The sequence below is a fragment of the Aquarana catesbeiana genome, linkage group LG07, assembly GCF_042186555.1.
Source record: "Aquarana catesbeiana isolate 2022-GZ linkage group LG07, ASM4218655v1, whole genome shotgun sequence".
NCBI classification, from domain to species: Eukaryota; Metazoa; Chordata; class Amphibia; order Anura; family Ranidae; genus Aquarana; species Aquarana catesbeiana.
In genome coordinates, this window is record NC_133330.1 from 312,366,046 (window position 1) to 312,390,242 (window position 24,197).

Here is a 24,197-nt window from a genome sequence, read left to right on the forward strand (position 1 = left end):
CTTTCCTGCCCTCAGAGCATGCTGGTCTTTTGTAGTTCCATACAGTTCAATCTGAATGTGAGTCCTGAAACTACAATTCCCTGTATGCTTTGCTCCCTGATGGTAATCACTCTGCTGACAGGATGTGATGACACAGAGTCTTAGCTGGCACTAGAGGGAAACAGTCTCACTGCAACAATGTTGCAGAGTGTCTTCTGATACTGCCAGTAAGATAGCCAGCTCCCTGCTACAAACATATGAAACGAAAATGAACAAATCTTTCGGCAGTGCACATGTTTAATAGTTACTGGTTGTTAAGAACGCCCACTTTTTGCCAACCAGCTATTGACAGTAGACATGTGCAATTCGTTTCATTCCAAATTCGTTTTTTAACGAATTTCGACAAATTCGTTAATTCGGAAATATCCAAATAAACGAAAACCCGTTTAACCAATTTTTCCAAATATTCGAAAATTTGTAAATTCATACATTCGTAAATGCGTACATTCGTAATTTTGCAAATTCGTACATTCGTAAATTCATACATTCGTAAATTCGTAATTAGTAAATTAGTGAATTTGTAAATTCGGAAATTCAGAAATAATAATTAACTAATAATAACTTAACTATTACTAACTACTTATTAAATTATAGGTATTGTAATTTCCTTTCAAATTTGGCTGTTAGTGAATGTAACACATACAAATTTATCCTAAGTTACGAATTATCCGAAATAACGAATGCCGTATCCAAACGAATGGAACATAATGAATTAATAATAATAAATAGCAATAATAATAATAAAAAACTTTTTATTATTATTATTTATTATTAATTTGTTCCGTTCCTTTAGTTTAGATGCAGCATTCGTTATTTCGGATAATTCGTAACTTCAGATAAATTCGTATTTGTTACATTCAATAACATCCAAATTTGAAAGGAAATTACAATACCTATAACTTAATAGTTAGTTACTATTTCAGATTTTCGAATTTTCAGGTTTTTAATTTTTTGGATTTTCAAATTTCGAATTTACAAATTTCTGAATTTTCTAGTTTACGAATGTACAAATGTATGAATTTATGAATTTACGAATGTACGAATGTACAAATGTACGAATTTATGAATTTACGAATGTACGAATGTGCAAATGTACGAATGTGCGAATGTACGAATGTACGAATTTACGAATGTACGAATGTGCAAACGTACGAATTTATGAATTGTGATCATAACGAACGACTCGAAAAATGAAAAAAAAAAATAAACGAATGAAACGAAAACGAACAAATTTTTTGGCAGTGCACATGTATAATTGACAGCCTGTGGTAAGGACGCGGGCACCCACCGGCGGTGAATTACCTCATGCTTTCACTATTAAAATACCACCAACTATCATAAGTTATGAATCACATCTCTGTTTCCTCCATGAAATGTCATATTCTTTTTGATCATAATATGATTGCATTGATAAACAAAGCATCTCAGTGCTGCCATGTGATCCAATGCATTTCAAAATTTTATGTCCTGGCCGATCAACTTAGTTTTACCAAATCTGATTTTCGTTGAGCCAAAATCGTTTGGTGGGGCAGTTATTCTTTGCCAATTCGATCGTCTTAAATAATTCACACATCAATCAGATAATAAAATCAAAGTGTGTATGACCAACACAGTGTGTATGACAGCAGCAGGAGCCAATGGCTGCACTGCTATCAAGCTATCCAATCAAGAGCCGGGACCCCGTGGAGAGAGGGACAGTGCGTTCCCGCCGAGGAGATGAAGGGGCTCAGGTAAGTAAAATGGGGGGGGCTGGGGGGCCGGTGACTGCCAGGTGTTTTTTCACCTTAATGCATAGGATGCATTAAGGTGAAAAAACACAAGGGTTTGCAACGCCTTTAAAAGCAACAGTTCAGCAGTACAATGCCCATTCCCTCTTTGGGACTCCAGCAGCAGCTTCACTCCATAGACTTAATATGACACAGAGCTCGCTGCTGACTTACTCTGTAGTAAGCAAGACTGTCTGAATCTTCAGGAAGCAGGGGACGGAGAGCTAACGTTACACACTGCAGAGCTCAGTGAGGAGAGCCCTGACAGCTGATTGGGGGGAAGAGACACACCCCCCTACACACAGCACACAGGGAAGAGAGCTAAGTCTGTCAATCACAGGCTGTGTGCTGGAGATCCCTCCCCTGTCACCTTTTTTCTCTTGGTGTCAGGAAAACTTGTCAGAAGTGATTCATGCTGATAGCAGAGGAAGGAGGCAGCAGACAGAAATTACACTTAGTGCTCTGGATTGAGACAAGTACACACTATAGAGGGATATGCCTCATAACTGATGTTTACAACCACTTTAATATCTATGGAGATCCAAAGTTTAAGCCTTACATTGACTCTTTTCCAGATCCAAATCTCTCCTCTGATGCGTGGACAGACCTGTGGCCTTTGTGGAGATGCCGATCACAACCAGCAAAATGACTGGAAAAAGCCAAATCGTGAAAAGGCAAAGAGCTGCAATGGGTTGGTCCATTCATGGACAGCGCCAGAGGATACCTGCCAGTCTGGTACGTCCTCACTTACATCTGACCTCCAACCTTCCCACCAGTCTTGCACAGTTGTACAGGTTCTTCTTCTCTACTGAAATTACTTACACACTGTGAGCTTCTCACTGTATGCATTAGAAGTTGCAGCAAGTCAGATAGGGCCTGCCTGATTTTCCAGCTGAAGGACATCCAGCATCAGTTAGATCCTTTGTTCCTCAGCTGAACTTTCCTTGGCCTACCTTCTTTATTCATTGGATTTTGGTTCTGCTAATCATGGAAGCTCTGTATCACATATGGGCTTTACCTAGGGTGGTGCAGCCCCTCCTACCAGCCATGATCTGCCTGCATTGCACCAAGAAACACAGAGACCCAGTGATGACATCATTAGGTCTAAAGGAAGGTATGCAATCAAAACCTAGGAACTATTATGTGAACGAGTTCAACTGCGTTTGTCAATGCCACATCCCCAAATTGTACTTGACCAATTGTGAAAAGATTATGGGATATTAAAGGCATTGAGCCCTTCTGCCAGAATGATTACACCAACATGAGTTGACTTCATTAAAAACATATATTTATTACAAATTCATTAAAAAATTTAGGGTATCAAACCCTTTAAAAGAAGCCTCAATACAGCATACCACACTACTAAATGCCAACCCCCAGAAAAGATGGCACCCCACTTCCAGAGCATGGACTACATCGTACATAAGATCTAATCATATAGCATTAAACTTTAGGTAATACACATTTCCTACGTAATAAAGAAGGGTTTAATGGGGTGCCTGGAACTGACGCGTTTCCCCCTGTAGGCTTCCTCAGGGGTACATGAGGGAGAGTGAACGTGGTTGCTGAAATCAAGAGAAAATAGATAATAGGACTCAAATAATATACAAGATATTTACAAAAAATCAAACATGCATGAGTTTGCATAATGCGTTTACAAAATGGTTTAAAACTCACATTGTTCAAAAAAAGGACGTCCTTTCACAAAAAAGATAAATCAAATAATGATAGTTACTCTAGATGCAGTTCACAATATGGATAGTACAAAGGTGGTTACAAATGTCCAGGCTAAGAGCAGCCACAAGGGGCAGCCACGCTCACTGCACTCCATGTACCCCTGAGGAAGCCTATAGTGCGAAACGTGCCGGGTCCAGGCGTCGCGCTAAACCCTTCTTTATTACGTAGGACAATGTGTATTACCTATAATTCAATGTTATATGATTAGATCTTATGTGCAATGTAATCCATGCTCTGGAAGTGGGGTGCCATATTCTCTGGGGGTTGGCATTTAGTAGTGTGGTATGCTGTTTTGAGGCTTCTTTTAAAGGGTTTGATACCCCACGTTTTTTAATGATTTTGTAATAAATATATGCTTTTAATGAAGTGAACTCATGTTGGTATAATCATTCGGGCAGAAGGGCTCAATGCCTTTAAAATCCCATAATCTTTTCTCAAATTGTCTTTCATATACAATGATTTGCAAGTTATTGAAGAGGCGAATAGGGGAATCAAAGAATGCAAAATACTATATAATCAGATTAAATTCGGCTTGAAGGGAATTCGGTTTTAAAACAGTGGCTAGTGCTGATCTCCTTTTGAGATTTGTAGTTGCCTGGATTGCTCTAGCAAGCTAGAGAATTCTATCTGAAATCAGACACACCTAGCATCCCTTTAGATGTGCATGATCACTAGGCTAGCAGAAAACCAGAGGCTGGGAAGAGCAAGGAATATGCTCATTTAAAGGGATGCTTGCCATTGTTTTTTCATGTCATCAGAAACCTTTTTAAGTCTTCACTTCTATAACTCATAACTCCTGGTGACTTCACTGAAGGCATATACATAGGACCTGCAGAATGAAAAAATAGTTTTGCTTTGTTTTGTTTCGATTCGTTATTTACATAAATTAGTTTCGTTTAATTTGTTAAATATATTTATTTTGTTTTCAGAATTTGTTTTGTTTTTTCAACCTCGATTCGACCGAATTTGGGAAATTTGAATCAATTTGAATTCCATTTGAAATCAAATTTATTTTATTCAAAATTCAAATTTCAGAAGAAGGTTATAGTCTATTTTATTCTATTCTATTTTTTCTATTCTATTCTATTATTTAATTTTCAGTTCTATTCTTTTCTATTCGATTCTGTTCAAATTCAAATTTATTCTATTCGAAATTCGATTTCTGTAAGATGGTTATATTCTATTTTATTTTATTCTATTGTTTTTTTCTATTCCATTCTATTATTTTCTATTCTAATCTATGCTTTTCTATTCTATTCAAATTTATTCTATTCAAAATTTGAATTTCCGAAGAAGACTATATTTTTTCTATTTTATTCTATCCTATTGTTTTTTTTTCTATTCTCTTCTATTCAATCTTTTTCTACTTGAATTCTTATTTATTTTATTTTAAATCAGAATTTCAGAGATGGTTGTATTCTTTCTATTTTATTTTATTTTATTCTATTCTATTCCTTTATTTTGTATTCTATTTTATTCTGTAATTTTATTTATTATTATTATTATTTTGTTCTGTTTTACGCTATTCTTTTCTATTCTATTCTATTCTTTTCTTTACCATTCTATTCCTTTTTTTTTCTATCCCTTTATTTTCTATTCTATTTTTTCCAATCTTGTATTTTGTATTCTGTTCTGTTTTACTCTATTATAGTCTATTTTATTCTATTTTTCTTTATTTTATTCTATTCTATTCCTTTATTTTGTATTCTATTTTATTCTGTTATTTTATTTTCTATTCTATTATATTCTTTTCTATCCCTTATTTTTTCTATTGTATGGTCTTCTGAAATTCGAATTCGCTTCCACCTTAGTAAGAAAACTTTTCAGTCTCAGGGAGTGTAAGAAAACACGGGGCCACACAATGAGATTGGAGGAGAAGCGGTTTAACCTTAAGCTGCGTAGGGTTTTTTTTTTTACTGTCAGGGCAATAAGCATGTGGAACTCTCTTCCACAATCGGTGGTCAGCGGGGAGTATTGATGGTTTTAAAAGGTTCTTGGACGTGCAACTTGGTGAACACAATATACAGGGATATGGGAAATGATTATCGACATTGATACAACATATACACCTACACAGGTTGAACTGGGTGGACTATTGTCCTTATTCAACTTTACCTACTACTGTATGAAACTATGATTAGAAAACTATCCAAATTCAATTTGAAAACTATCCAAATTTCGTCCCAAATTTTCGTTTTGTTATTTCGGATTTGTTTAAATTTGTTACTATTGTAATTCGGAAATTCGGATACATCTGAATTCCCGAATAACGAAAAATGAGTCTGAATGAAATGGATTGCACATGTCTAATATACATTATAAAAATATTGGCTAGAGTTGCTGACAAGAAATTAGACAGGTATAAGGAGACAGTATTATACTATCATTCTATTCCAGGCTGTGCAATGACACGCCAGTATGTGATGCTGGAGGATCAGTTCATTGATGAACGCCAATCAACATGTTATTCTGTAGAGCCGGTATTGACTTGTGTGAAGGGCTGTCATCCAACAGCAATGACAACGTTCCCTGTTGCGTTCCACTGTCTTCCTAAAGGTAAGTGAAATATAACAATAGACCCCACCGAGCAACAATAAATACCTCCAGCAACAAAATAACTCCTGCAATAAAACACCCCCCCGCGCAATAACAGATCTACCCAAGGAATAATAGCCCCCTACCAGCAACAATAGATCTCCCAGCAGCCAACATTAATAGATTAATAGACCCCTCCCTCAACAGTAGATTCCCCCACCCAGCACCATTAGATCCCCCAGCAGTCAGCATCAATGGACCCCTCAGCACCCCCCAGCCCCACCCCCCCCCCCTCCTTACAAATATACGTCTCACAGAAACAATATATCCCTCCCTAAACAGAAGCCCCCCCAGCAACAATAGACCCCTCCCTTCAACAGTAGATTCCCCCACCCAGCACCATTAGATCCCCCATCAGCCAGCATCAATGGACCCCCCCAGCACCCCTTGCCATTACATACTGTACTTTTTGTGCTGGAGGTGCCAGAACTGCATTCCAGTGTTAATTTTTACATCAAATTTTGATTTTGTTTTAGGTATAGTCTTTTGACTAAAATGCCATTTTAGTTTTATGTTGCGTACACATGACCGAAGGTTTCTCCGACGGAATTCCGCTCTAGCGGTCTTGCCTACACACTGTCACACCAAAGTCTGACCGTCCAGAACGCGGTGACGTAAAACACTTATGACGGGACTAGAAAAAGGAAGTTCAATAGCCAGTAGCCAATAGCTTCCGTCTCGTACTTGCTTCAGAGCATGCGTCTTTTTTGGTGCGTCGGAACAGCATACAGACGATCGGTTTTCCCGATAGGAATTGGTTCCATCGGAAATATTTAGAACATGTTCCATTTCTAGGTCCGTCAGAATTAAAAAAAAAAAAAGTCAGATGAGGCATACACACAATCGGAATAGACGATGAAAAGCTCCCGTTGGACTTTTTCTGTCGGAAATTTCCGCTCGTGTGTACGCGGCATTAGTCGTATTTTAGTCGTTTTAGTCGTATTTAAGTCGACTAAAATCTTTTTCTGTCGGATATTCCGCTCGTGTGTACGCGGCATTAGTCGTATTTTAGTCGTTTTAGTCGTATTTAAGTCCACTAACATCTCCAGTACATTTTAGTCGACTAAAATCAAATGTGTTCAGTTAAATTTTAATGCATTATTTCTTTAGAACTGCCAAACATTATATACTCCACGAGTAAAAAATCTAATAACATGTTTATTATTTATGGTATGAAGGTTTGAACATGCAATACAGCTACAGATTTAGCCGTTGTGATATAAATTTCGTTTCAGTCATAGTCTTTTGACTAAAATGCCATTTTAGTTTTAGAATTGTTGTAGTTTTAGAATTGTTATAGTTTTAGTCATATTTTAGTCAACTAAAATAAGTATTCATTTAGTCAATGGAAATATTTTAGTCGAAAATTTACACTGCTGCGTTCCCCCGCATTCCCACTGAAAAAAAAGCCCTGCCTATAAGATTAAAAGAACACCAGAGTGCGCCAGATTGCGTGGCATTATATAAAGGCATGGTAAATACACATACAGTAGGCAACTCACAAATATGTGGAAGAAGCAGTACATATCAAAGAGTCCAGGTCCGCAGCTCAATCATTTCCGCATCAGGTATCTCCTGTCCTAAAATTCCCAATTGGGCAGCGATCTGTGATGTCACTGTGTCCATCCAAGTTTTTTCCTATGTTAAGCCCTGATGAGGGAGCGGCTTAACTCCGAAACACGTTGGCTGTTTTAATATGACTTTTTTTTTTTTTACCAACAATTTAAGTTATTTTGGACCCTTTTATCTGGTTTTGGTCTGGCGCTCCTTTCTGTACTTCTATGGTTGGAGCTAATGTTGGGTTCCCAACAAGGGAATCCTTGCTGCTTGGGTAGAAGAACTATTGAGCTTGTTTGAAGTTTTTGTTCATCTGACTACTAATGCAAAACTAAAAGTTTCCAGCGTATGCTGTTCTGGAGACTTCATTATGGATCCCTCATTGCACAAGTGAACATTTAATAATGTATGGAGATATTTTGAACTGTAACCATGCATCCTTTTGCTTATTTAGGCCTTCATGGGAGGTAAGGAAAGCTATTAGCAGCATAGGGTTTCCTATCTGATGCTGCAGTTGCTGTCTAGGTACACTCATTATTCTTATGCAAAGAGGGAGAGGAACTCCGGACATTAATAGATGAGAAGGACTATCTGAGTGTGAAAACTGGAGCAAAGCAACACACACTATAGATGATTCATTGCTTTAAGGAACTTTTACGTAGCTGAATCAATCTGGCACTCATCTGGATATTTAACGTATCTAAACCCAAAGCTCATATAAGATTTAACCACTTGAAAGACGGGATTTTTTGGCACTTTTTGTTTCCCTGTGAAAATCTGTTGTTTTTTTTTTTTATTTTTGCTAGTAAATTATAGAAAATTAGTTAGAACCCCCAAACATTTTATTATTTTTTTTTTAAAGCAGAGGCCCTAGAGAATAAATTGGTGGGTTTTGCATTTTTTTTTTTATGTCACACGGTATTCGAGCAGAAAAAAAAACACTTTTTAAAATTTAAAATTTTAAAATTAAATTTTTAAAAATTAAATTAAATTAAAATGTAAAAAAAACCCACAATGTATAAGAGAAATAAGTGGGCAACCTATTATTCAGCAATAAAGTTAAGTGACTAAAATCCAATGGTGAACCCTCTAGGTATCAGAACATTACAAATTGTTCATTTATTTTATTTAATTTATAATATTCTGAAACCTAGAGGGTTTACCATTGGATTTTAGTCACTTAATATTATTGTTGAATAATAGGTTGCCCACCTATTTCTCTTATGTATACTTGTAGTCTTATATTCAGGCTTTTATATATAACAGCTGCCAGGGGTTTCTGTTATTCTGTCGTGTGCACATGCGCGCATGGGCAGTAGAGCCAACTTGTCGAAAATCTGCTGCTGGAGAGTCACCAGAAGTGACGTAGTTGGAGATTTCGACGAGTTGGCTATTTCAACAGAACCGGGTCACTTTCATTTTTTTATTATTATTAATGAATTACATTTTTTAACTGTTGCTTTAATCTTTTTTTTCGTAATTTTTGAATACTTTAGATTCTCAAAAAATGGCGCCGTTAAGATGCTGGTAAACCGGAAGTGATGTCATGTCATGTCTTCCGGGTTACCATAGCCGAGACCCGATCAAAGACAATTCCGGCTTTCTAAGAGGCTCCGACTAACCGGCGGACGTGCTGGCTAGTATCTCGAGCCTCCCGTTGGGACAGGAGAGCCCGAGCGAGCCACTGAAGGTTAGCCACTTCGGGTGTCATTACAAGAGAGCCAACTGTCGGCTCTAAAAAAACGGCAGCTGCAGGTATCACCCCGGTACAACCACTTGAAGTCAAATGACGTACCAGGTATGTGATTTGGCAGCAAGTGGTTAACATAATAATATAATTTTGAAAGTTATTTTACATAATTTTAAATCTGCTGCTTTTATTAAATTAAGGATCTGGTCACCCAGCCAAGTCCGGGCACTTCCTGTTATAGGGTGACAACTTTCACCCTGTTGCTTGCGGTGGGGAAAATTCTCTAGCAAAATTCAACTTGCTCCGCAAAGTGAACAGCCTATTTGCCTTAAGCCGATCAACTCCAAAGTCTTATAGTAGCTTTAAGGCTCTATTCACACTTGGCCTTTTGCAATCTCGGGCAGAATCGCTGTGATTCTGTCTGCGATCTCAAAATGCACTACAATCATCATCACCTAAAACGCTGTGCAGTTTTGCCGCGATTGTCACACGCTTTATTCTGCAGCAATTGCAGCAAATAGCATTGCGTGAAGCCTGTCACCCAATAGAAGCTCCAGCTCTGCAGGAAATCGCATTGCGTGAAGCTTGCCACCCAAAAGAAGCTCATGCTCCCTTTTTGGACAGCAAGCTTCACGCGATGAGATTTGCTGTAATTGTCACGTGACCACAGTGCGATGTAGGAGCCATTGAAAATAATGCCACCTAAATCTGTGCTTTGCGATTGCGAGCAAAATCGCAGCAATTCTGCCCGAGATCCAAAACGCCAAGTGTAAATGGAGCCTTGTTCTATTTTACAATGCTCAATGAATAAGATTTAATGGGTAATGCAAAGTGCACACATAACAACCTATCAGGAGCCACCTCTCACTGATCTAAGAACCACAAACTGAAATATTTATGGTGTTGGAGGATGGAGTTTGCATAGCACTAATGTTCTTTGTACTGCCCAGAAAAATAAATGTGAACATTTATTATTCTGTAGTAAGTAGCTAGACACAATTGGTTGCATATAATACAGCCGTGGCCAAAAGGTTTGAGAATGACACAAATATTGATTTTCACAAAGTCTGCTTCCTCAGTTTTTATGATGGCAATTTGCATATACTCCAGAATGGTATGAAGAGTCATCAGATGACTTGCAATTCATTTCACAGTCCCTCTTTGTCATAAAAATGAACTTAATCCCATAAAAAAACATTTCCACTCCATTTGTGAAGAAGGCTTCAGAGTGCCCAAGAAAGTCCAGCAAGCGCCAGGACCTTCTCCTACAGTTGATTCAGCTGCGGGATCGGGGCACCACCAGTGCAGAGCTTGCTCAGGAATGGCAGCAGGGAGGTGTGAGGACATCTGTATACACAGTGAGGAGAAGACTTTTGGAGAATGGCCTGGTGTCAAGAAGGGCAGCAAAGAAGCCACTTCTCTGCAGGAAAAACATCAGGGACAGACTGATGTTCTGCAAAAAGTACAGGCATTGTACTGCTAAGAACTGGGGTAAAGTAATTTTCTCTGATGAATCCCCTTTCTGATTGTTTGGAGCATCTGGAAAAAACCTTGTCCGGAGAAGAAAAGGTGAGCACTACCATCAGTCCTGTGTCATGCCAACAGTAAAGCATCCTGAGACTGTTCATGTGTGGGGTTGCTTCTCAGCCAAAGGAGTGGGCTCACTTACAATTTGCCTACGAACACAGCCATGAATAAAGAATGGTACAAAAACATCCTCCAAGAGCAACTTCTCCCAACCATCCAAGAACAGTTTGGTGAGGAACAATGCATTTCCAGCATGATGGAGCACCTTGCCATAAGGCAAAAGTGATAATTAAGTGGCTTGTGTAACAAAACTTTGACATTTTGGGTCAGGGCTTTGTTACAATGGACGGCCGCCGAACAGACTGCATAACACAGCAGGAGACACCCGCTGTTTTAGTAATCAAAGATATGGCTGCAGATGGGCACAGTGAGACTGCAAATGGGCACAATTAGACTGCAAATGGGCACAGTGAGGCTGCAGATGGGCACAGTTAGACTTTAAAATGGCACAGTGAGGCTGCAAATGGGCATTGTTTACCCCGTAGCTGCTGCATGTTCCCACCATAGGCTTATACTCAAGTCAATACATTTTCCTAGTTTTTTGTGGTAAAATTAGGTGCCTCGGCTTATATTCGGGTTGGCCTATACTCGAGTATATACTGTCAGGGGCGTAACTACCACCATAGCGACCCATGCGGGCGCTATGGGGCCCGCAGCCGAGTGGGGCCATTGAGGATAAGAGCACCGCCGGCACAGTCTCCCAGCCAGGGGAAGAGAGAGGAAAGGAAGAGGCGAGCTGTCCGTATCAGCAAAGAGCTGAATTGCCTGATGTAAGAGCCGGTCCCTTTGATAGACAGAACGCCGATCCAATGCGGGACCGATCCAATGCGGGACATGTGACGTCATCAAAGGCATCGGGCCAAGAAGTGGGGCTATGTGACGATGAGCCCTGGGAAGACAGGAAATTCAAATGAAAGCTATTAAAGCGGGCAATCCCACTCTCTGCTGATCCGGGTGGCTTGCTCTTCCTCTGGATAGGTGGGGCTGTATGGGGCACAGGCAGACTAGGCTGAATTGGGCACAGGTCACGCTGTATGGGGCACAGGTCATGCTGTATTGGGCACAGGTGACGCTGCATTGGGCACAGGTCACGCTGTATTGGGCACAGGTGACGCTGCTTTGGGCACAGGACACGCTGCATTGGGCACAGGTCACGCTGTATTGGGCACAGGTGACGCTGCATTGGGCACAGGTCACGCTGTATGGGGCACAGGTCACGCTGTATGGGGCACAGGTCACGCTGTATTGGGCACAGGTGACGCTGCATTGGGCACAGGACACGCTGCATTGGGCACAGGTGACGCTGTATTGAGCACAGGTCACGCTGCATTGGGCACAGGTCACGCTGCATTGGGCACAGGTCACGCTGTATGTGGCACAGGTCACGCTGCATTGGGCACAGGTCATGCTGCATTGACACTAGGGCAGCTGTGGGGGAGGGGGGCTGTTTGCAGGGGGGCCCCATACAACATTTTGCTATGGGGCCCTGCTATTTCTAGTTACGCCCCTGTATACTGTAATTGTCAATAAAAGCCTTTGACACTTATGAAATGCTTGTAATTATACTTCAGTATACCATAGTAACATCTGACAAAAAGATCTAAAAACACTGAAGCTGCAGACTTTGTGAAAATTGATATTTGCGTCATTCTCAAAACCCCACAGCTGTAGTCACTTTGTCTTTCCTGGACTCTAGTAAATTATTGGTGTTTTTTTTTTCAACTTTTTTTTTTTCTACTTTCATGACACAAGTACTTTCCAAGTAGCACAGAAACAACTGTTCTGTTTCAAATGCTGCTTGGTGCAGTGACATACCTCCTTAGACCCAATCTGGCCAGACAGTATGGTCACCTACTGACTTGGCAACAGCCACAGGCAGCTTAACCCTTCAGCAGAACACAGAAGTTGAACCCAACACAATTTTATTCCAGCTAATGTCAGTACAGAGGATGTTTTTCCAGACTTTTAAGTGTAAAAATATAATGACTTTCCTAAGCTTGTCTCTGTGAAGTACTAACACTGAATGGGAGAACATGGAAGAAACAGGAGGGTTCCAGCTAAGAATGAACTAACTAGCAGTAAACAGGAGAGGAGGAGAGAGGGAAAACCCAATCACATAAATAAACAAGTTGTAGAGGCCCTAAACAGCCACTAGATGTCTGCTTACTACAGAACAATAATAACCTGTGTCCTGGGATGACTATGTGCAGGGGTCACGTCATCCCACAGTTACCAATGAAGATGGCCAAAGACCGGTGTTCTGCCGAGAAAGTTCCGCTCGGCGGCTAAGTTCCCCCCTCCAGCGCCTGCGCAGTACGATCCGGCGGAAATAGCTGAAGCAGAACAGCTGAAAATCAGCTGTACACAGCGCCTGTAAGAGGGCCCCTCGCGGGCTTGCTTCGCTCGCCACGCTTCGGGCACGGCCTCGCTTCGCTCGGCTCTTTTAGATTCCCCCTCTAGGTCCACTTGGATGGTGGGGAAGGAACCTGGACCTAGGGCGCAGGCGCTGTGTACAGCGCATTTAAAGCGTTTGAGCTTCGGCTATCTCCGGCGGCTGGCAGTAGTCCGTACTGCGCAGGCGCTGCGCCTGCACAGTACAGGGGGGGAACTTATCCACCGAGGGAACTTTCTCGGCAAGACACCGGCACCCAACAGTAGATGTGACAGGTCCTCCCTCCTTGCACTTTTTTTTGGGGGGACTTTACTTGCTTTGGATTATCAAAATGAAGCGGGGCAGAAAATACATTTGCAAACTCCAATTCCGTGCCTTATAAATATCTCAAATTATTTATTTTAAAGTGGTTGTAAAGCCTCAAGGTTGTAAAATACCTTCTGTGCTGCAGCTCCCCCCAGACCTCCCCCCTTTTTCTTACATAAACCTGATCCGATCCAGCGATGTTCACTCTCAGCACTGGACAGATTGATAGCAGCGGGAGCCATTGGCTCCCGCTGCTGTCAATCAAATCCAGTGACACAGGAGCGGTTGGGTGGGCCCGAGTCCCACCAACTGTGCCAATGGACGCAGCAGCAGGACTCGGGAGCGAGCCAGCAAGGGTGCCCCCCCATGGAATGCGGCTCTCTGTGGGGGCACTTGATGAAGAGGAGGGGCCTGGATCGCTGGCAGGGGACCCCAAAAGAAGAGGATCGGGGCCTCTCTGTGCAAAACAATTACATGGAGCAGGTAAATATAGGCATGTCTGTTATTTTTATATAAAAAAAAACCAAGGGTTTTCAACCCCTTTAAAACCGTGGTATGGCTGTGGTTAGACCATCTCACTGCTTTATAAATAGACTCCGGAATTCAAATTTCAACACTTGGACCCAGAAGTTAGGCTAACCCTAGATTGTTCAATGGGAAGAAAACAGTCTTCTCAACCACCTGTGATTATTATGCCTCGTACACACGGTCGGATTTTCCGATGGAAAATGTTCGATGGGAGCCTTTTGTCGGAAATTCTGACTGTGTGTAGGCTCCATCGGACAGCTTCCATCGGAATTTCCATCGCACAAAATTTGAGATCTGGTTCTCAAATTTTCCGACAACAAAATCCGTTTGCGTAAATTCCGATCTTGCGTGCATAATTCTGACGCCCAAAATTCCACGCATGCTCGGAATCAAGCAGAAGGAGCCGCACTGGCTATTGAACTTCATTTTTCTCGGCTCGTCATATGTGTTTTACATCACCGCGTTCTTGACGTTCAGAATTTCCGACCAACTTTGTGTAACCGTGTGTATGCAAAACAAGTTTGAGCCAACATCCGTCGGAAAAAAAAACATGGATTTTGTTGTCGGAATGTGCGATCGCGAGGCATTAGGCTGGATTCACACCCGAGCGTAGCGAGAAGTGCTGCTTTTTATTTTTATTTTTTTCCGGAGCGTTTTCCCTTATCGTGCATAGGACAGCACATTGACTTGAATATACTGCTCTACACATGACAAATGCCCCAGAGAAGCCCCAAACATGCCGTGTTTCCAGAATGCATGATCAAGCACAAAGAAAACACATTTCAGAGACGTCACCCCCATTCCTCCACCAAGGCGCAAATTTTCGATTGTGCCAAACTGTATGGTGCCCCATCACCATACAGTACAGTGCGGCACATTTTTGGAAACGAGTCAAGAACTTCTCTTCTGCGTTTCTCACGTAGGGCTGCCCATTGAAATGAATGGTCTGACCTACACACAATGCTCAGAATTGCGCCCACGCTCGGTCGCACATGTAGATGTGAATCAAGCTTTAGGTAGCTTCTGAGCCACCAGAGGGAAGTAATGAACACCTCAGACTGTCAGAAGTCTACATATTGCATGCTATTGATTTTTTTTTTAGCTTGTTGGGGAAACCTGCCTGGGAGCGAGTCCAATAGTTCTCTCATCTAGAAGGATCAGGATTCGTGTGCGTGTATTGCTGTTGGCGTCAGGCGTCTACGGCAAGCCTAAGAGGCACGTTTAGAGCCAATGTGTAGATCTTATACAGTGGTAATGGGGTTATGTTATGCACTAAATAGCGTCTGTTGGATTTCCTCTTTAGCACAACTGTAAGCAGAAGAACTCCTGTAATCCGGTGTACAGCAGGAGCTGCATTCATAATGTTTAGTTTCTTCGATTTTTCCTTATAACTCAAACACCACTATTAGGTAGAATCACAGTGCCACCTTCTGCACCTAACTTTAATAAATGGCAGAAAAATTCTGAAAATTATAGATGAGTGTATACATTTATTGCACTCTCATAGATGTCCTGATAGATGACTTCCTTAATCCGTTACTTCACTTTCATATATACTATATTGCCAAAAGTATTGGGACACCTGCCTTTACACGCACTTGAACTTTAATGGCATCCCAGTCTTATGCCCTGTACACACGGTCGGATTTTCCGACGGAAAATGTGTGATAGGACCTTGTTGTCGGAAATTCCGATCATGTGTAGGCTCCATCACACATTTTCCATCGGATTTTCCGACACACAAAGTTTGAGAGCAGCCTATAAAATTTTCCGACAACAAAATCCGTTGTCGGAATTTCCGATCGCGTGTACACAAATCCGACGGACAAAGTGCCACGCATGCTCAGAATAAATAAAGAGATGAAAGCTATTGGCCACTGCCCCATTTATAGTCCCGACGTACGCGTTTTACGTCACCGCGTTCAGAATGATCGGATTTTCCGACAACTTTGTGTGACCGTGTGTATGCAAGACAAGTTTGAGCCAACATCTGTCGGAAAAAATCCATGGATTTTGTTGTCGGAATGTCCGATCAATGTCCGACCGTGTGTACGGGGCATTAGACTGTAGGGTTCAATATTGAGTTGGCCCACCCTTTGCAGCTATAACAGCTTCAACTCTTCTAGGAAGGCTGTCCACAAGGTTTAGGAGTGTGTCTATGGGAATGTTTGATCATTCTTCCAGAAGCGCATTTGTGAGGTCAGGCACTGATGTTAGATGAGAAGGCCTGGCTCCCAGTCTCCGCTCTAATTCATCCCAAAGGTGTTCTATCTGGTTGAGGTCAAGACTCTGTGCAGGCCAGTCAAGTTCCTCCACCCCAAATTTGCTCATCCATATCTTTATGGACCTTGCTTTGTGCACTGGTGTGCAGTCATGTTGGAACAGGAAGGGGCCATCCCCAAACTGTTCCCACAAAGTTGGGATCATGAACTTGTCCAAAATGTCTTGGTATGCTGACGCCTTAAGAGTTCCCTTCACTGGAACTAAGGGGCCAAGCCCAACCCCTGAAAAACAACCCCTCACCATAACCCCCCCTTCACCAAATGATTTGGACCAGTGCACAAAGCAAGGTCCATAAAGACATGGATGAGTGGGTTTGTGGTGGAGGAACTTGACTGGCTTGCACAGAGTCCTGACCTCAACCCGATGGAACACCTTTGGGATGAATTAGAGCGGAGACTGCGAGCCAGGCCTTCTCTCCAACATCAGTGCCTGACCTCACAGATGCACTTCTAGAAGAATGGTCAAACATTCCCATAGACACACTCCTAAACCTTGTGGACAGCCTTCCCAGAAGAGTTGAAGCTGTTATAGCTGCAAAGGGTGGGCCAACTCAATATTGAACCCTACGGACTAAAACTGGGATGCCATTAAAGTTCATGTCCGTGTAAAGGCAGGTGTCCCAATACTTTTGGCAATACAGAAATACCTTGGATTACAAGCATAATTCATTCCAGAAGCATGCTTGCAATCCAAAGCACTCGTGTATCAAAGCGAGTTTCCCCATAGGAAATAATGGAAAATTAGATAATCCGTTCCACAGCCACTGCTTGTCTATGCAGTACCGGATGTGACAAGAGGTGCGGGGGCGCCAGAGATGCTCGGAGACACTCAGAGACATTCGGGAACGGAGTGTCTCCGAGTGTCTTTGAGCATCACCGGCACCCCCGCACCTCTGGCCAAATGCAGTACTGCACACCCCAGTGTCTTGAATCCTGCTCGAACGCTCACAAAGCGAGTCAGAATTTCTTTTAAAAATAGCTCATATTGCAAAACGCTCGTGAACTGTGTTACTCGCAATCCGAGGTTGCACTGTATAGTGTAGATCACCCAGAGGGGACTTTTTTTTTTTTACATTTTTTTAACAAAAGTGGAATTATTCTTTAACATGTAAATAAATATCTGATGCTAGGTCCACTTTAAGGCGGCCACAAAATTGCAAATGGAGCAATGGAGTGGAGTCACTCATTACATTTCTATCACATATTGATGAGATATTTTACTTTTAAATGAAACCATTTTGCATTGTTGACCCCTATCTGAAAATATCATCTGCCTGGCAATCTTTGGTTTCAAAACTGACCAAGAACAAATCTGAACCCATGTATGTCAGAATGAACTCCTTATCTGCTTATCTGCTCCAAGTCAACTATACGGAAAATATTGCCACTGTTAGGTCAGAATGATCCAGATCAGGGGTCTCAAACTGGCAGCCCTTCAGCTGTTGCAGAACTATAATGCCGCGTACACACGGTCGGACTTTTCGTCTATAAAAGTCCGACGGACGCAAGCCGGTGGACAATCCGATCATGTGTGGGCTTCCCCGGACTTTCAGCGGACTTTTCCAGCCACAAATCTGACGGACTTTAGATTTGGAACATGCTTCAAATCTTTACGTCGTAACTCCGCCGGACCCAGATATCCGCTCGTCTGTATGCTAGTCCGACGGACAAAAACCCATGCTAGGGCAGCTATTGGCTACTGGCTATCAACTTCCTTATTTTAGTCCGGTGTACGTCATCACGTGTGAATCCGTCGGACTTTTGTGTGATCGCATGTAGGCAAGTCCCTTCGTTAGAAAGTCTGCCGCAAGTCCGCCGCAAGTTCGCCAAAAGTCCGTCGAAGGTCTGTCGGACGGGCTGTCGGACTTTTGTAGCCGAAAAGTCCGACCGTGTGTACGCGGCATAAGTCCCATCATGCCTCTGCCTGTGGGAGTCATGTTTGTAACTGTCAGCCTTGCAATGCCTCAAGGGACTTGTAGTTTTGCAACAGCTGGAGGGCCGCCAGTTTGAGACCCCTGATCCAGATGAAGCAAGCAACTAGCACTGTGCATTAGCAACTTTTCCTGAACGTAAAAAGTGATGATTTGGGGATAGTTATGGGGAACATCTACAAATGTTAATTGTATCTAGGCAATACCTGGAAAAATATTCTTTTTGTCTAGAATTCCCTCTGCAAAATAGCAGTGCATGTCCTGGTATAAGGCAATGCTGCTCTGACTGCAACCCCAAAAGAATTGGATGGAAATTGGGTGATGTCACTATTTTGCTGCTCTGTGTTCTCTTTGCCGGAATTCCTCCTGAAAACTAGCAGTGCATTTCCTTGCATGTAAGTATGCCTAGGCACCCGTATATCTGTAGTGTTAGATCTAAGGTGCTGCTGCTCTGCATGCTAGCACCAGAAGATTTGGAGATGTCGTCACTACTGTGCTGCTTGCTTTTCTCTTTGTTGGAATTCCTCTTGAAAAATTGCAGTGCACTTTCTGGTATGTGAGAGTGCCTAGGCACCTGTATATATTGCTCTGTGAGATTTAAGGCACTGTTGCTCTGGCTGCAACCCCAGAAGATTTTGAAGGGCAATTTGTTGATGTCACTACTGTGCTGCTCCCTGTTCTCTTTGCCAGAATGCTTCCTGGTATGTGTGTGCCTAGGCACCTGTATATGTGCAATCTGAGACCTAAGGCACTGCTGCTCTGAATGCTAGCCCCAGAAGTATTGGTTGGGCAAATTGGTGATGTCAGTAGTGTGCTGCATATTTTTCTTTTTTCTGGAATTCCCCCTGAAAAATAGCAGTGCACTTCCTGGTATGTGAGTGTGCCTAGGCACCTGCAGATCTGCAGTGTGAAATCCCAGGCACTACTGCTCTGACTGCTAGCCCCGTAAGTGTTATGCCGCGTACACACGGTCGGATTTTCCGACGGGAAATGTTGGATGTGAGCTTGTTGTCGGAAAGTCCGACCGAGTGTATGCTCCATCGAACATTTGCTGTCGGAATTTCTGCCCACAAATGTTTGAGAGTAGGTTCTCAAATTTTCAGCCAACTTCACTTTGTTGGCGGAAAGCCTGATCGTGTGTACACAAGTCCATCGCACAAAAGTTCACGTATGCTCGGAATGAAGCAGAAGGAGCCGCACTGGCTATTGAACTTCCTTTTTCTCGGCTCGTCGTACGTCTTGTACGTCACCGCGTTCCCACGTTCGGAATTTTTGGCCAACATTTGTGTGACCGTGTGCATGCAAGACAAGTTTGAGCCAACATCCTTCGAACAAAAATCCACGGTTTTGTTGTCGGAAAATCTGATCGTGTGTACATGGCATAAGAAGGGCTATTTGGTGATGTCACTACTGTGCTGCTTGTTCTCTTTTGTTAGAATTCCTCCTGAAAAATAGCAGCACACTTCCTGGTATGTGAGAGTGCCTACCCAGATTGCAAGGATAACTTGCCTCAAATTTGTGGCAGTGTTGAATTGTAAGTCTGTTAACTTGCTGCACATTTTCACTGGCAAGTTGTACAGTTGCAGAGCACTTGAAGCACAAGTTCTAGTTGACACTTTTCCAATTTGTAGCAAATTTGCGTGGCAAGTCTCTAGCAAGAGCAAAGTTGCAGTGGTGAGTCTACAGCAAGAGCTCTGCAGTCTACAGCATGAAAATTCAGCCACAGTGACCCCCTGTGGTGGGATGACTATCGCACAACATAACTGAACCAGAACTTGGAGCAGACTTGCAGAATGTTTGCAAAGAAAGTTGATCTGAAGTCATGCAATGCGGACTTGCTGCAACTGTGCAACAAACTTGTGAAGCCTGGCAAGTCTAGCAGTAGCTTAGCAAGTCATTTTCAAACTTGCAGCGCAATTGCTTGCTATTTGGGTAGGCACCAGTATATATGCACTATGGGGTCTAAGGCACTGCAGGCCATTCAAGTTCCTCCACCCCAAACTCGCTCATTATTAGGACCCAAGTGTGGTGTGGGTCAGCTTGCACTTTAGTAGACAATGACAATCTCTGGGACTCTCCTCCTCTCCTTTCTATCTGAGCTCTCGGCATGTACTCAGGGGAAGAGAATAAATATGCCTCTCATAGCGCAACATCTTTTTATTTTAAATAAGTAAAAAGCAAGATACAGAATAAAACTTGCAGAGTTAAGTGCCCGAGCCAGCACCCTGCTGTTTTAGTGGTGTGTGTGTATGTATCATCAGCCACTTCCTCCCCCATGGAGGTTCGACGTGCGTTCTAGTGGCCAAAGTACACTTTCTCATATCCGCCACGTTTCATTCTTTGAAATAGCTTGTTTTAGATTAGAGCCCCTCCAATGTTGTTCCGTACAGTCTATGCCATAAAATTTTAGGCCCTTAGGACCAATAATATGAAAATAGTAAGTGGATGGTAGGAAATAGCATTAGAACACTAGAGGGTAGGAGTTAGGAGGTATACCATTTATGAATGGCAATTGGGGAATTAGCCTATTGGAGGTAAATGGAGATCTGTATCAGTTGCATATATGGGCCTTATGTAGTATTTTATTATTGCATATATTAAAAGTAATTTTATTTGGAGAGATCGACATTGTAAGCAGCGGTTTTAGCGGTGTTATATATAATAAATGGCATATTTGGAGCGAGGAAGTTAAGCTTTCTGCAGCCCGAATTAGAAGGAGGGTATATAAGCACCCTGATTGGCCACGTTCCCAGCCTTCTGATGATGCCGCTACGACGAAACGCGTAATGGTGGGATTGCATGGTCTCTGACATCACATCCAGGTGACGGAACTCCTGCCAGTTGTAACACCCATGTAACCTCCATGCGGGAGGAAGCAGCTGGGGATATACACACACCACTATAATCGCAGGGTGTCAGCTCAGGCACTTACCTCTGTAAGTTTTATTCTGTATCTTGCTTTTTACTTTAAAATAAAAACATGTTGCGCTATGAGAGGCACATTTATTCTCTTCCCCTGAGTACATGCTGAGAGCTCAGATAGAAAGGAGAGGAGGGGAGTCCCGGAGATTGTCATTGTCTACTAAAGAGCAAGCTGACCCACACCACACTTGGGTCCTAATGTCTGGTGAGTGTCAGTGTGATTATAGGTGGTGAGAATCACGAAGACACACGTTATAGAGCACCTAAAGATTGCATGTTTTGTGCACATTTGGGGGTGGACATTCACTCAAAGTCACAAGATTGGACTTTTTGCTTTAACTGTGGATATTATGGACATTTATTACTAGTGACTATTGTGTTATGTTATTTTATATTTTATTTTGGTTTGTCTTTTATTATTTTTTATTGTCCTTTATTATTATTATTATTATTATACAGTTTGCACAGCGCTTTACATCGTTAGGGCAGACAGTACAGTTATAATACAATTCAATACAGGAGGAATCAGAGGGCCCTGCTGGTTAGAGCTTACAATCTAAAAGGAAGGGTCAAGTGATACAAAAGATAGTAACTGTGGGGAAAGAGCTGATAAAGAAAATAAAAGTACAGTTGTTAGGTGAGGGCAGGATAGGCTTCCCTGAGCAGAAAAGTTTTAAGGTAACGCCTAAAGGTGGAAGTTTTAAGGTGGATAGAGTTGGAGATAGCCAGACAGATTGGGATAGAGAGGCTGGAGGCACGTGGGAGGAGGTGAGGAGGGAGATAGAGAACAGAAGGTCTTGGGAAGAATGAAGAGGATGATTTAGCTGGTATTGTGAGACTAGGTAAGTGATGTAGCTAGTGGCAGAGTTGTAGGTGGCTTTGTAAGTTGTATTTTAAATGGAACTTGTTGCTTAGTGGAAGTCAATAGAGGGATTGGCAGAGAGGGGTAGCGGAACACTGAGCGGTTTGTAAGGTGGATGAGCCTGGCGGCAGCATTCATGACGGGCTGAAGGGGGGATAGTCTATGTAAGGGTAATCCAATGAGGAGAGAGTTGCAGTAGTCGAGGTGAGAGATGACCAGGGAGTGAATGAGGAGCTTTGTGGTTTCATATGTTAGAAAGGGACGTATTTTAAAGGTATTGCAGAGGCTGAGGCGATAAGCCTTGGAAAGGGATTGGATGTGGGGCTGAAAGGAGAGTTCAGAGTCCAGGATAACACCTAGCACCCTGACATGTGGGGATGGGTGGATAGTTGTCCATTGCTCTTGGCAGAGAAGTCAAGGGAAGAGGCACGTGGAGGAGTAAATATTATGCGCTGGGTTTTGGACAAGTTAAGTTTGAAGAAGAGGTGTGACATCCAAATAAATATGTCTGTTAGTAAGTTAGTGATGCGTGAGGAGACTGATGGAGTGAACTGAGGGGTGGAGAGATAGATTTGGGAATCATGAGTGTAGAAATGACATTGAAAGCCATGGGAGGCTATCAGCTGATCCAGGGAGGAGATATGGATTGAAAATAGGAGAGGTCCAAGAGCAGAACCTTGGGGGGCCCCGATGGAGAAAGGATGAGGAGTGAAGGAAGTAGAATTGCAAGTGATACTGAAGGTGCGGTGGGATAGGTAGGATGAGAGCCAGCAAAGAGCACAGTCACAGAGAGAAAAGGAGTAAAGTTTTTTGAGGAGGTGGGGGTGGTCAACCGTATCAAAGGCAGACAAAAGGTCCAGAAGATTTTGATGTTAGTAAGTTTCACGTTCGTAACACAGTTGAGATATACACAGGATACCTAGCACCCATAATTATTTATACTTTACACTACTACAGCCTACACTCCATGTTTTCCATGTGTATGAATGATTGCTAATTGCCAGAGACAAACTGATAATGCTACTAAAAATTGACCATGTGTAACCCACTGAAAGCTCATAAATCGGAGAAAGAACAGTGTATTGAGTTATGAGGGTACGAGATGGTGATAAAACTGGCTTTCTCTGGAAGTGATATTTCTCTAACTCACTATCACTCATGTTGTGTCTCCTAGATGCTGCCATTGGCCTGGCAGACTGGCAGGCATCCCCGAGAGATTCATCCGAGGACTTGATTAAAGACATAGACGTTCCCACCGGCTGTGCCTGTACTGAAGAATGCTCGGCTGCCCAGCAATGATCTCAACTTAAAAGCCCTGAAAACTGGGATGACGACTTTTTATGCGAGTGTAATCAATGTCATTGATGGTTATATGTCTGAGTTTTATGAGTTTATCAGAAATATTAATTTTTCACTTCTGGAAGGAAGCATTCCCCAACACACAGGCAACTTCCTCCCTAATCCCATGAAAGGCCTCTGCAACCTATGGCTAGCCTAAATAAGCCGGAAATGGACGACACCACAAGAAAATAGGCAACAGTTAACAAATGTAAATACAATGTCATGTTCTCAGACTTTTACATATGTATTAGGATGGTATTGGTACATTTAAATAAAGGTCACTTACATTGTGGGTTTTAAAAATCAGTTACTAATAAAACATTTAATTTTGCAACAGAAAAGGCTCAAGAAATATTTTTTTTTTACAGGGAACCTGTATCCTCTATGGTTTTCCAGGTCTCATTTATCTACAATGCATCCAGGGCTGCATTTAGAAGCATCTATTGCTTTTGATTTCACCTTTTTAAATTGATCATTAAAGTGATTGTAAACCCTATTTTTTTTTTTAAAGCTGAGCTCTGGGAAGAAAATGTATTACATGTAAATGCTGCTGCCTTAATAACTTAAAACTGTATTAAACCCAAAACTGTAATAAATTGCAGCTTACCAATTGTTATGCCCCGTACATACGATCGGATTTTCCGACAACAAATGTTGGATGT

At 42.2% G+C, this 24,197-nt stretch overlaps 1 protein-coding gene across 3 annotated transcripts in view; it reads left to right on the forward strand.

The window, feature by feature from the left end:
• Positions 1 to 23,876, forward strand: part of LOC141103740 (vitellogenin-1-like) — a 232,430-nt gene extending 208,554 nt beyond the window's left edge. For 2 of the 3 annotated variants that reach the window (XM_073593682.1, XM_073593684.1), the window contains 4 exons: positions 2,381 to 2,540; positions 5,940 to 6,098; positions 18,642 to 18,805; positions 23,369 to 23,501. In XM_073593682.1, the coding sequence (XP_073449783.1) occupies positions 2,381 to 2,540; positions 5,940 to 6,098; positions 18,642 to 18,787 (465 nt within the window). In that variant the 3' untranslated portion in view covers positions 18,788 to 18,805; positions 23,369 to 23,501. Of the gene's footprint in view, positions 1 to 2,380; positions 2,541 to 5,939; positions 6,099 to 18,641; positions 18,806 to 23,368 lie in introns of all 3 variants that reach the window. The other variant, XM_073593683.1, reaches the window with a different exon arrangement.
• Positions 23,877 to 24,197: the final 321 nt, after the last annotated feature.